The sequence below is a fragment of the Mastacembelus armatus genome, chromosome 16 (genome assembly GCF_900324485.2).
Source record: "Mastacembelus armatus chromosome 16, fMasArm1.2, whole genome shotgun sequence".
NCBI classification, from domain to species: Eukaryota; Metazoa; Chordata; class Actinopteri; order Synbranchiformes; family Mastacembelidae; genus Mastacembelus; species Mastacembelus armatus.
The window spans coordinates 20,771,586-20,784,317 of record NC_046648.1 but is presented as its reverse complement, the minus strand read 5'-3'; the positions used below and the strand labels follow the sequence as shown (position 1 = coordinate 20,784,317).

At 36.3% G+C, this 12,732-nt stretch overlaps 2 protein-coding genes across 3 annotated transcripts; one reads left to right on the top strand and one right to left on the bottom strand.

Annotated features, from left to right (window-relative positions):
• Nucleotides 1-9: 9 nt before the first annotated feature.
• LOC113136255 (uncharacterized) lies at nucleotides 10-6,019 on the bottom strand. Its single transcript, XM_026316906.2, has 5 exons — nucleotides 5,259-6,019; nucleotides 3,754-4,110; nucleotides 2,481-2,750; nucleotides 1,375-1,437; nucleotides 10-1,081 (listed from the first exon to the last, which is right to left on the bottom strand). The coding sequence occupies exons 1-5, from the start codon at nucleotides 5,371-5,373 to the stop codon at nucleotides 942-944; spliced, it is 945 nt and encodes a 314-aa protein (XP_026172691.1). The 5' UTR covers nucleotides 5,374-6,019; the 3' UTR covers nucleotides 10-941.
• A 1,566-nt stretch (nucleotides 6,020-7,585) lies between these two features.
• On the top strand, nucleotides 7,586-12,559 carry psmc4 (proteasome 26S subunit, ATPase 4). Of its 2 annotated transcripts, none has more exons than XM_026316882.1 (11): nucleotides 7,586-7,651; nucleotides 8,153-8,251; nucleotides 8,678-8,864; nucleotides 9,429-9,575; nucleotides 9,785-9,894; nucleotides 10,084-10,177; nucleotides 10,417-10,584; nucleotides 10,730-10,806; nucleotides 11,157-11,325; nucleotides 11,905-11,960; nucleotides 12,102-12,559. In XM_026316882.1, the coding sequence occupies exons 1-11, from the start codon at nucleotides 7,619-7,621 to the stop codon at nucleotides 12,213-12,215; spliced, it is 1,254 nt and encodes a 417-aa protein (XP_026172667.1). In that variant the 5' UTR covers nucleotides 7,586-7,618; the 3' UTR covers nucleotides 12,216-12,559. The 2 variants fall into 2 exon arrangements, with proteins under 2 accessions (XP_026172667.1, XP_026172665.1); XM_026316880.1 differs by having other exon boundaries at nucleotides 7,639-7,707.
• The last annotated feature ends 173 nt before the right edge of the window (nucleotides 12,560-12,732 follow it).

The window sequence follows — 12,732 nt, the reverse complement described above, 5'->3', positions numbered from 1 at the left end:
GACAAGACATAAAATAGAAATAAAAAATAAGTCTTTAATTCAGAACATGCTCTAGTTTTTTCTAACACAGATAAACAACCACAAATATATAACACTGCTTGAAATTCCTTGAAAACATTTGCAGATGGAAGAAAATATATATTTCTATGAATTTAAGATATTTTTACTCCTGTTTACATGAGGGATAATACTGAGTGGTTTTACTGTGTGCAGTCAACAATATTCACACACATCTTTGTTTTCAGAATCACTGTCGTCAAAATATCATAATATTAACCAGACTTATTCTATGCCACCGTGAAGCCAAACAGGAAAACACAAAGTGCTAAAACTCTCCGGTTTATTTCTAATTGGTTTTAGCTAGTACCTAATATTATTAGAAACCAATCCCACATAAAACAACAGCACAGTAATTAACTTTCCCTTTGGACTTTTTTAAAGTACTGTAGTTTGTGTTTCTAGAGGAGTGCACACATTCATTCACTCTTGAATAAGTGTCTTAATGTGGTGACTCACATTGAAGTTTCTAATTTACTCATCACTAATTTCATATTCTTAATCTGACATTTGAAGTGAAAACTGTTATCAAACCCACTTCATGTTCAGGCATACACACACTCATATTATCCATGTAACATGACCGCAGGCGCACAGACGCGCTGATCTCTCGTTTTGGCCATTTCATTATACCAGGAGTGAGGATTACTGTGCTGACGGCATCCCTGTCCTTGCACTGACAAATGCATCACACAATGTGGCAAATGGTTTTGTGTGGTTTAAGGTTAGGACTAGGTTTAGGTGAGGGTAAGGGTTGAGGTTAGACATTTAGGTTAAACAATGGGATACTGCATTAATTGTGTTATATACACAAGTTAAGACAAAAATGTTCTCAGGCAGTTCAAGGAGTTCAAAAATGCTGACCGATGTTTAAAAGTGTATAGCTAAACACAGGGTCTCTCGGCGATGTCGTTTTTCAGACAGTGCTGAACCTGCAGGGCAGTTACCAGGCCCAGCAGGACGGTGATGGGCACCAGGAGGAGAGCCACATACAGGAGCCACGGCTCTGGAAACTCCACAACAGCTGTTTTTGAGAAACACAAAACCACTGACATGAAGTGTAATGCTCAAATGAAATCACACCTTGATTTAGCATTGGATTTACTATCATTATTTCTCTCGTAAATGCAAACTGAAATTAAAAGGAAGCTTTATCCAAAACAAACAAAAGAAACTGAAAATTCTGCCACCAATCTGTATAGGTGCTAGATCTACAAATGTCTTGTTGATCCTTTAAGCAGAAACTATGAAAACATTTTTCCAAAACAACATAAGGAGCAGAAAGTGAGTGTTCGCTGCTGTTTGGGACAAACTCACCAGAGACAGTTGTTGAACCTGCTGTCAAAGCATTTGTTCCACCACCTGCAACTTCTACAGTCACTGAGAGGGAAACGTTTAGATCAAACAAATCTTCACTTTAATACTGGTTGGGCAATCAAAGACCATAAACTATAAATGTGTGAAAGTGCAGTTTTCAACACTCTGTTAAAGCTGCTGTGGGTAGGTTCATATCTTTGTCTGTTTTAAACAATACTGACATGCACACGTGAACACTGAATCAGGATTTACTTTGTACAGTCCTTCCTTTTTGAAAAGTTCCCTTATATGACTGCTAATATAACCTTTAGTGGTCTGATCAGACAGAGATACAGTCTGCGTTTCATCAGACAGTGTTTCAAACTGCAGCGAACAATTTCTAGTGTAACAGACTAAACTTTGCAATGCATTTTTCATGGAATGAGAACTGGATTGCTGACACCTGATTACTGTTTTAAGACACACTTGAAAAAATGTGACCCTTTACGTTAAAAACAGTGGCAGAAATCAACTTTTGGTTTATGTTGGCAACAGACAACAAGAACCTGATTCAATGATCAGTGATCAATGAATGGTCGTTATATATAATGATGGTTGCGTTTTTACCAGAAGCTGTAGATCACGTACATGCTTTGTTTTGTATTAGTAATGAGAGGTGTGTACATTAACAGTCATTGTCACTTATAAGAAAAGCGTTCTGAGTGCAGGACAGCTCTTATTTCTCAATACTTACAACCTGAAATAAAAAGTAATTGATTACATTTATTTAAGTACTGTACTAAAATTCTGTCCTAAAGAGCAGTATACACAATAATGGACCAATATTGTTATAATTCATATTAAAGTGAAATGTGCCAATCTGCACAAGAAGTATTTTTAATTTTGGTATGTAAAATATATTTAGATTTTAATACTTTTGTACTTTTACATAAGTAATTATCGAATACATGACTTTTATTTGTATGATAAGATATTGTACTTCTACCTTTTTAAAACTTTTTTTTAATAAACAAATGCTGATGAATCAGATGATCAGTCTGGAAATAGAGCAGCCAGTGTATAATGTGTGTGTGAAAACTAGGTCTGATCAGGAGGGAAATTATTACCAGACAGATGGTAGTGGAAGATGCTTTTTGTTATCAGCTTTTCATTGAGGTGCAGCTGACACTCATATTTTCCACTGCCCCTTAGAGAAAGAGTTTTAGAAAGTGTCACGTAGGGCTGTCCTGGTACAGCATCTCCTGAAGCAACAGTCTGCAGTTTTGTTCCATTATGAGAAATGGACAAAACAACTCCAAATTCTCCAGTCACGGTCACATTTATTTCACACTGGAGCAGAGAGCCATTGTCATTGGTGAGGTTAAAGATCATGGTGTCTGAAATTAGATGCAAACAGATGCACGGTTATGTACACTAATCATTAAAGTACATAAACACAAATATTTGTATTGCAAGCTTTGTCTAAATTTTTAACATCTAAACTTTGAAGCAGTTACTGCATAGTGCACATCATCTGACAAATCAAAGCCTTTACCGTCTGTACTAAAACTGTTGCCAAAATCTAAAGTTTTAACCCTGAAACATGACTCTGCTCCTCAGCTCAGAGGCCACTGCAGAGTTTATATATGCATGCACTGAAAATATTTGCACAAAAAAATAATTATCTTTTCACTTATTTTGACAATTTTAACAAAGACTATGCTAATGATCTTGTGCCCATGTGCTTGGGAAATGTTTAACAAAAGGAGATTGTTCTGTTTCTTTTCTATACATGTTGCAAAAGTCTGGAACAAATCAGTCAAATTAGAGAATGTTTTAAATTATTGCAATTTAAGATGCAAATCAAGAGACGAGTTAAAGATCAATCAACAGTGTATTGTAATCATTAGCCTGACTTTTTATTTAAGATGAATGTGCATCTTTAATGATCTTATTTGACATTGGTTTTTATTTCCCAATATTTTTTTTTCCTTTATGATTTTTATTTGGTATTAATTCACTTGTTTATTACAAATTACATTTATTTTGTATTTTGCTGAACAGATTGTGATATTTGTTTGTTTGCTTTGTGCTATTTGTAACATTTTAAGTTCATGTGGTTGGTAATGTCTTTAATCAATCATATTGATGTAGTGATTTCTCCTGCCCAGGGACTACAGACAAAATGTAGCTACTGATGGTGGTTGCCACTGGCCACCCATTGTCCTGTTTAAATAAGGAAAGATAAACATAAAGCTTTTCTTAATTCATCTGATAAATCAAATCTTAATTCCACTTTTGTCTTTAACCAGCCAAACCTCACAGAACCCTAAAATAAACCTGTGAATGTCCCACTTCACAGTAACGCATTGGAAAAAAATGTTAAAACTTTATATTTACCATAAACCATCAATAAAGTTTCATTTCCTTTTCTCCTAAAACTGTTTTCCCTCTTTGTGGTAATAGAGAGTTTGCACAGGTACTTCCCACTGTCAGCCCATTGGATATTCTTGAGAGCTATGGACTTGTTTGAAGAGTTGTCATTTTTGTCCACAAGGTTTACACGTCCCATATACTTGTCAGACGGGATCCACAGTCTGGGATTGTCAGTATGTGTTGTGTACAGCCAATACAGAACTGGTGGAGCAGTAATTTTCTCATTAGAAGGTAACCTGAGCTCGCATGGCATGATAACATCATGACCCAGAGCAGCGATGAGCACATGAGGCTGGTGGACTGTGACCCAAGTGTGAGTACCTGAAAAAGAGCCATCAATATAAAACAATAAAAAAAAAAAACAATTACAGGATGTTAACCATAATAGTTTTCCTGTCCAAAACTATTATGCAGAAGTGCTCAAAGTTCTTGATTATGTTGTTTTATTAAGAGTCATGATACTGTAATTGGAAATGTGGTTACAAGCAGCAGTTAATCTGAAAAATGCAAAATTACAATGTTTGTTATAGTTTTTTTTAGGAAACTTGACCAACTCATTTTCAGGGTGATGGTGCAAACATTTTTGAATTTCTGATCATGTTATACTCTGAAGCATTTGTCTAGCACCTACATATACAGGTTATGGGTTATTCAAATAAACAGCAACCGCATCGATATATTTTAAAAAGTATCTGTAGGTCTACCCCCAGATTTCTCAGGGAACTTTTTATAGCCCAAGAAGTTTAAGCTAACAAATATTTGTAGAAAATGTTATTTTACAGATTTATAGATTTAAAACATTTTCAAAAAAGAAGTAGTGGCTCCATTAAAATGAAAACTGTATATGCTGGCTTCAGATTTCACTTGTTAAGTGTTGTTAAAACACAGATCTTTGAGAGCAAAGAAATAAAGTTTTAGTTCAACCTTGCTTCATTGTAAGTCATGACAAGTGATCTTGGAAAATTTTGCAAAAATTCCCTTAGAAAACACTTTATAAAGGAAGGAAACTATTGCATGGATCAAATAATGTGATGCCAAATGCAAAAACAGTTTGATTAAAAGTCATTATAATAATAGAAGCTCACATGACTAATGATCTAGGGCATCTAAATAGCTGAATGGTTAGGGTACATAATACCATAAAACCTCTATGTGCCCAAATTGGTTTGAGGTGGTTATATACAAACCCTCTTTCTCAGTTGTTTTCTCCCCTGTGCATCTAAGCTGTATAATATAATAAAAGTGAAAATAACAATCTTAACAAAGACCATGGTCTACATATTTCAGACATATATTAGAAATACTATATAAAATATAATATAAATATATAATATATATAATATAAAAATTAATGTATTCTACAGAGCATTTATAGTTAAACACAGTTATTGACACCAAATACCTTTCCTGTGTTGGGATCCCTTTCACAAAAACACACATGCAAATCAGGATAATTTAGAAATTTTTACCTGAGACAATAAAGGAGAAAAACATCCAGGACATCCACCCCTGTTTTGATAAAATCCAGCTGCAACGAAACTCAGACAAAGTAAACGTTAACATGATTCTCCGCTCAAGACACATTAAACAGACAATGGTACTGCCTAAGATTCGAGACAGTTGAAGTACATCTGTGTATCACTTCCTTGTTTACACACTGAAGCTTTTAACTTGAACAATTCTGAAACATACTGGCTTATACTCCAATTATTTTATTATTCTTTTGATGCTTGTAAGATAGCATTTCCCAATTTCTGCCTAGGTATGATATCATTTTCATTTTAAAAAAATGCCATTACATAATATATCATAATGTAAAAATATTTCTATAGAAAATATGTAATTGAAACAGAAAGAACAGTTACAGGATGTGGTTCTTTTGGTTTAAAGACTAATGGAGAACAGGTGTTTAATTCTTTAACACCCCCACTAATAAAAAAAATACAGTTTGTTTTTAACAAACTAACTCTTGATCTTGGACACAGCAGTCAACAGACCACTCTCCTCTCAAAGGCCACTTGCTTTGCTATTTGTGGAGGGTCTGACTGTATCAAAAGCAAGCTCATTAAATCAAACTTTAGTGAACAATAAATCCTAGAAGTTCTACATGTTGGTATGAAATTGAAAAATGTGATCACAAGCTGTAAAACTAATCTTAAATCTGCAACGAATATCTTATTTTGAGACTTTTGCTGATGTCCCTAATTTACTTTACTTTACTTTGTTTCGGAATTGCCTGTGTGGGTACTTAATAGATGACTATACCACTAGCGTCACAGAAAAAGACAATAGGCCTACTCCTAACAGACAACGGTGTCATTTCTTCCCCCTATGTTCTTCCACAGAAGAGAAAACATATAGTTTTAGTGCTGGTATCTGTACTTAACAGTGTGTGCCAGTTGAACCGTTGGAAGGAAACCACATACACCACATATGTGTTATGAAGACCTTTATTCTCTATACATGCTGTGCAGACGTTAGAAGACCACCTACTTCGCAGCAGGATATAGTCTACTATACACCTAAACTTTCTGCACTCTCCTGTCTGTGGTGAAGTTATGTAAAAATTATTTGAACGGTGTTCATGTGGTTGTAAATGTGGAAAAAACAAACAAAAAAACCCCGAGACACTTATTGTCACAGGTATGTGAATGATAAACGTCACTAAAGAGTAACTTCTCCTCTAAACTTCTTTTTAGTATAAATAACTTTAAATTATCCCAAACTTAATGGAGCATTACTGCCATCTTCTGAACTGGACTATGAACCAGAGCCAGGACAAATTCTCTGATCTAACCCTGTTCTCCCCTCAAAGCAAATAATGCTTGGTATGTCTTATGATGAGCTTTAAATTTCAATACTTATTTAAAATCTTGTATACTCTCTTTCCTCAGCTGCTCTCTCGCGTGTTGCCCTTCCTGCTCATGTCGCATATACTCCAACAACACATGCTCTATAGTCTCCTGACCCCCACATAGCCCACATTTCTCACATGTATGCTTCCCCAAGAACTACAATATGCTATTTAGCCCTGTATGTTTGAATCTCTCTACATATAATTTATTTTCCCTTCTATTTCTACAACTACTTCTGATAATCACCACCTTCTGTTGAAAGTTATTATACCAGCATCTTTCACACCCTCTATCTCACTCTTCCTGCAACTTGTACTCACCTCATTCTTAATGAAACTTTTAATTTCTGCCTTATTTACTTTCATCTCCACTTCCCTCTTTTCCATTGCCGCCTTTGCCTATTCATCCACCATTTGATTTCCCTCCACCCCTATATGAGCTGCAGTCCAAATGAGCTTCACCATCAATTCTATTAATCCTAAACCAAGCTGGTCAAATTTCTCATGCTCTATTCTGCCTTGACTCAGATTTCAGATGTCTAATGCTGATTGAATGCACAGCTTGAATCTGACCCAATCATTACCATTACCATTACCAATCACTGTGCTATTAATGAAGCTATCATTTATCCAGTGACCATCAGTAGCCTATCACTAATCCTTTTACTCATTACCATCTCGAGGCCTATATCTGGAATATAATGCACCTGCCACCTTATCATCTTTTGTCTTTAATGTGTCTGTAAATATTTTCATGTACTCCCATATATCTCTTACATATATCTACCCACTAAGCCTTATCCAAATCTTCCTCCTTCTTCTCTAATAATGTGAAACTACCTCAGATTAGACATAGTCTTCCATCACTAATGTGTAAGAATTTAAACGCCTTGACCATTGGACTGGACTCCATTACCCAGACAACCTTTCGTCAACGTATTACGTCAGAACGGCAGTCGGTAGGCAAATTTTAACATGGACGATTTTGTAGCTGTAGAAAAGAGCCCGGTATGTTTTTTGTGACTGTTTCCTGTTTTGTACTTAAAAATAACAAAGGTTCAGTGGTAGGTTTTGGTAAATATGGGTTTGGAGTGTTGCTGTCTGTAGGTGTTTGTCTGACTCTTGTTCTGATTGTGAACTTATTTCCGCTGCCGGAATGTAAACCTGCCAATTCATTCTCTAACGAACGCTAGTACAGTTGCTATGTCATGCAAGTTAGCTGCTAGCATTAGCATGGTGTTAGCGTAAGAGGGTGTTTTTTGGGGCGGTTATAAAAGTATGTTTACCAAAGGTGGATATTAATCAGTTGGATTGTTGGATTTTTACTTTAAGCTGTGCGCGAAAACCGTCTTTTCGACGAAAGTTCGTTTGTTAGCGAGACGCTGAGGTTAGCTAGCTCTTGACGAGCTAAGCTAACTTAGTGTTTGCCCCCGTTAGCAAAGTCAAACCGTGTATATACATGTATTTATGTTAAATGTTTCTAAGGTTATGTTATTTTCACTTTAACAGGACGACATGCCGGCGATACTGACCTCTAGACCTCAGACAGGTCTGTCTTTCCTGGCACCAGAACCAGAAGATCTTGAGGACCTTTATAGCAGATACAAGGTCTGATACATGCTCAAACATTTGTTTGTTTGCTCGAACCTAACGTTAACGACTAGTTAAAACTGCTCAGTCTGCCAAACTGCTGGCTTGAATGTGAAAATAATAGGTTTATATATATATATATATGTATGTGTGTATATATATGTATATATATATCTAAATGGCCTCACATAGCTTTTCTACATTGAAGTGCACTCCATTGAAATTTCTGATCTTATAGGTGTTTAAATGAATTCTAGATATAACTATTTCTTTTTCTGTCAGTGATTTCAAAGTATTTGTTGTTAAATGTTTGTTTCAGTGATTCTTTAACTTGTGCGCATAATCCCCCAATTTAGATATGTGATCTACAGAATTTGGGTTTATGGTACATTAATCTCCAGCAGGCTCTCACCCCACTCCTCTTCTTTTGTTGTGTGCTTGTAGAAGCTGCAGCAGGAGTTGGAGTTCCTTGAAGTGCAGGAGGAGTACATCAAAGATGAACAGAAGAACCTAAAGAAAGAGTTCCTTCATGCCCAGGAGGAGGTGAAGAGGATACAGAGTATTCCACTTGTCATTGGCCAGTTCCTTGAAGCTGTTGACCAGAACACAGCCATTGTTGGCTCCACTACAGGTATTATTAAAAGAGAAAAGCCTTCTAAATATAAAAGAAATGCACATACTAAAAAGAACTAATTATGTGTTTTGCCAGGGTGAATTTTAATTAAAAAATATGGAGAAGAATCTCTGTTTGAACCTTGGCTGAGTTGGTGCTCAGGATTTTGGGAAGATAGATGTAGGATGTTAATCTGCCCTCTAGTTTTCACCATAAAACACTACTAAGGAATTGGTTGTTTCATATTTTGGTGTGTGTGTCACAACTTAATGCCCAGTTTATTCTGTAGAGATATTTTTTACAGTTTCGAGAGATAAATAGAAAACCAAATAGCATACATTAAAAACACAAAGTTCATGATGATCTTGAAACCCTAAATAGCTTAAACTGATGATTAAAAATGAATCAAATAGCAGATGATGCGTACAAAGTCTTGTTTGAATGCTTAATCATATTCAAGCTTTCAAAGATCTATTATGTGCTGGTGATTTCAATTATTCAGTGTTAGGTACATGCTTTAAATCAATAATGAGCTCTGTTCCTGTGTTCTTTCTATTTTATTAACCGTTGTTCTGTTTTCAGGGTCCAACTACTATGTGCGCATCCTGAGTACCATAGACAGAGAGCTGCTGAAGCCCAATGCCTCAGTGGCCTTACATAAGCACAGCAATGCCCTGGTAGATGTGCTCCCTCCTGAAGCTGACAGCAGCATCATGATGCTGACATCAGGTAAACACTATATCCTTGACATGTTTTAATAGCTCCTCAACAAAGATGACCTTGGGCATGTCTGGACTCATCTTTTTTTTTTTTTTTTTGTTTTTTTTTTTGGTAGTGTCACTGAACGTTTATAAGTCCATCTCCTATTCTCATTGAATGGGGAAGTATGGTATAATTTTATAATTTTTGTATAATTTTTTTTATGTTTTTACTCCTAGATCAAAAGCCAGATGTGATGTATGCTGACATTGGTGGTATGGACATCCAGAAGCAAGAAGTCAGAGAAGCAGTAGAGTTACCACTCACACACTTTGAACTTTACAAACAGGTCAGATGTTTAACAGAAATGTGACATTTCAGCTGAAGAAGCTGGCAGATAATTATCTTGAGCAATGACAAATATCTTTTGTGGACTTTACTTTTATTGTAAGATATAAGATGGAAATAACATGGATTTGCCCACGCAAAAATATTGAAAACCTGTGCTAGAATAACTCTGGTGTATTTCCTTTCTCAGATTGGCATCGATCCACCCAGGGGTGTCCTTATGTACGGTCCTCCAGGTTGTGGTAAAACAATGTTGGCCAAGGCTGTAGCACACCACACCACAGGTAAACCATCCTTATTAGAGGCCTTTTTTTGTTTTCACTGTAGAACTTCGACCCTCGCTACGCTGCTGTTGGCTGTTATGAATTTATGGATATTATGAATATATCATTACTTAAACCACACAAACTACCGTTAACTATAAGTGACATCCACAGTAGATAATGTATTTCTGTTGCACTTTACTGATAAGGATGTACAGTGAACAGAAAAAACAACCTTTGTCAAATCTCTTTGTCTGCAGCGGCATTCATCCGTGTGGTGGGCTCTGAGTTTGTTCAGAAGTATTTGGGTGAAGGCCCTCGTATGGTGCGTGATGTATTCCGGCTGGCAAAGGAAAATGCACCAGCCATCATTTTCATTGATGAGATTGATGCTATCGCCACAAAGCGTTTCGATGCACAGACTGGAGGTATGAATGTGTATGGCTCACATGTAGATCTATTTCATACAAACCCAACTCATACTGTTATATCTAGTATGCCCTGAACACATTCTGGTAAATGTGGTCTAATGGTAAAAATGTAACCTATTAAGCTTGTTGTTTTCTTGCATAGCCGATAGGGAGGTGCAGAGAATCTTACTTGAGCTGCTTAATCAGATGGATGGCTTTGACCAAAACGTCAATGTCAAGGTGAGCCAAGTCCACCAGTCTCAGAAATGTCTTAACTTTCTCTATGATGATTCCTGGTGTCAGTGATGGAGCGGTGTGTGAGCCTTCCCAGCACCCAGACCCCTGCCCCTTTTACCAGTCACTCATTCAGTATACCGTTTTTCACAATGTCCTGTCACTAATCTTAGAATGAACCTAAAGCTTATGATGTCATTCTTCAAAATCTTAAATGGACATTTACATTCATGAACTCTTAGTCTTAAATTTATAAGGACAGTTTATATGGGTCCAAATGTACCCCATCTCATCATACATTTACTATTTACCTTCATGCTCACATGTCCTCATCTGACATTTGAAACCCCTCTTAGGTTATTATGGCCACCAACAGAGCAGACACATTGGACCCAGCCCTGCTACGTCCTGGTCGTCTGGACAGAAAGATTGAGTTCCCATTGCCAGACCGCAGGCAGAAACGTCTAATTTTCTCCACCATCACCAGTAAAATGAATTTGTCTGAGGAGGTGGACCTTGAGGACTGTATCCTTTTCATTTGACTTTTTAGTGTATTTGTGTGTGTCTGTATAACAGGGAGAGATGTTAAATTTTCCTTTTAGAGGGCATTTTATTTAGATACAGAAAGTAGAAGGTCTAGTTAGTTTTATCATCACTTTCACTGCTGAAAATTGTAAGCTTTACAAAATGAGATGATTTTCTGAAAACTCTGTGAGGAAGGAGTCATCCACTCCACCATAACATTTCCTTGTCTGTCAGTGTTCTAACCCTAACCCTTCCAGTCATAAGAGCATGGAGGTTTTGTTTAAAACTGATGTTGGTATCATAAACACATCAATCCCATTCCTGTTTCTTCTTCAGAGTTAATGACCTGTGATGTTTGGCTGTTAGTCACATATTTGGTTCAAATATTTGCTTGCATCATTAGCACATTTAACAAAAAGCTTTAAATGTGATGTTTTCATTTGGAGATTTGGCAACGAGTTTCATCTTCTTTAATGTCAGAACTGAAGTAGGAGTGACATTGACATCACAGTGGTAACAGCCTTTTTTTTTTTTTTTTTTTCCATTTGTTGTTTTGTATCTTCCTTAAATAATGTACAGATGTGGCCAGACCAGATAAGATCTCTGGAGCTGATATAAACTCCATCTGCCAGGAGGTGAGCTACATCTTTGACAGTTTATTTATGCTTTCTGTTTTTTTCTTAAAGCAGTGGAAAATGTGTGTAGAGGAACTAAATATTTACATATCCAATGTTTGATCTCTTCCTACTGTTAATTTTTTTTTTCTCTGCTGTCAGGCTGGCATGTTGGCAGTGCGTGAGAACAGATATATCGTCCTGGCCAAGGACTTTGAGAAAGCTTACAAGACGGTCATCAAAAAGGATGAGCAGGAGCACGAGTTCTACAAGTAGAATGAAAAATCTAGGGAAAAAAAAGGTGTCCAGACACGCAAGTTAATTGATTTGTCTGTGTGTCTGTATCTACAGTGTGTCCTTGTGGATTTGCAGTCACTGACTTGCCTTGATATTTGGACTAAATTTACTCACTGCAGCACAAGGCCTAATATCAGATTAGTCCTGTGTCTCAGAGAAGACACACTATCATGTGATGGAGTGTTTTATGTACAGGCATTCTTCTGATTCCTAAAAATATCTAGGCCTGACTGTAGCTACTATAAAACATTTGTATTTCTGTGTACTCCATTAACAAGACAGTACTTTAAAAAACCATTAAAGATGTTTTCCATAAAAAAGTACATGGTGTTTTCTGCCTTGAAATGTATAACTTAATTGAAGATTCGGATAATTCTAAAACTAGCTTCTTTCTCATCAGATGGAGTTAAAGCTAAATATTTGTTGATTGTTGTTAGTTAACCATTTGGATCAATCAATTTAGTTCTAGTGAGCAATGTCCCAAAAATTCTGAAAT

Bases quoted from the DNA above. Each gene is read 5' to 3' on its own strand.
- LOC113136255 (XM_026316906.2), bottom strand. From the start codon at position 5,373: ATGTGTCTTGAGCGGAGAATCATGTTAACGTTTACTTTGTCTGAGTTT. The intron at 4,111-5,258 runs GTAAAAATTTCT...GCTCTTTTTCAG, and splicing joins TTTCTCCTTTATTGTCTCAG to GTACTCACACTTGGGTCACA. The intron at 1,082-1,374 runs GTGAGTTTGTCC...TCTCAAAAACAG, and splicing joins AGGTTCAACAACTGTCTCTG to CTGTTGTGGAGTTTCCAGAG.
- psmc4 (XM_026316880.1), top strand. From the start codon at position 7,654: ATGTTTTTTGTGACTGTTTCCTGTTTTGTACTTAAAAATAACAAAGGT. The intron at 7,708-8,152 runs GTAGGTTTTGGT...TCACTTTAACAG, and splicing joins AAAATAACAAAGGTTCAGTG to GACGACATGCCGGCGATACT. The intron at 9,895-10,083 runs GTCAGATGTTTA...TTCCTTTCTCAG, and splicing joins ACTTTGAACTTTACAAACAG to ATTGGCATCGATCCACCCAG.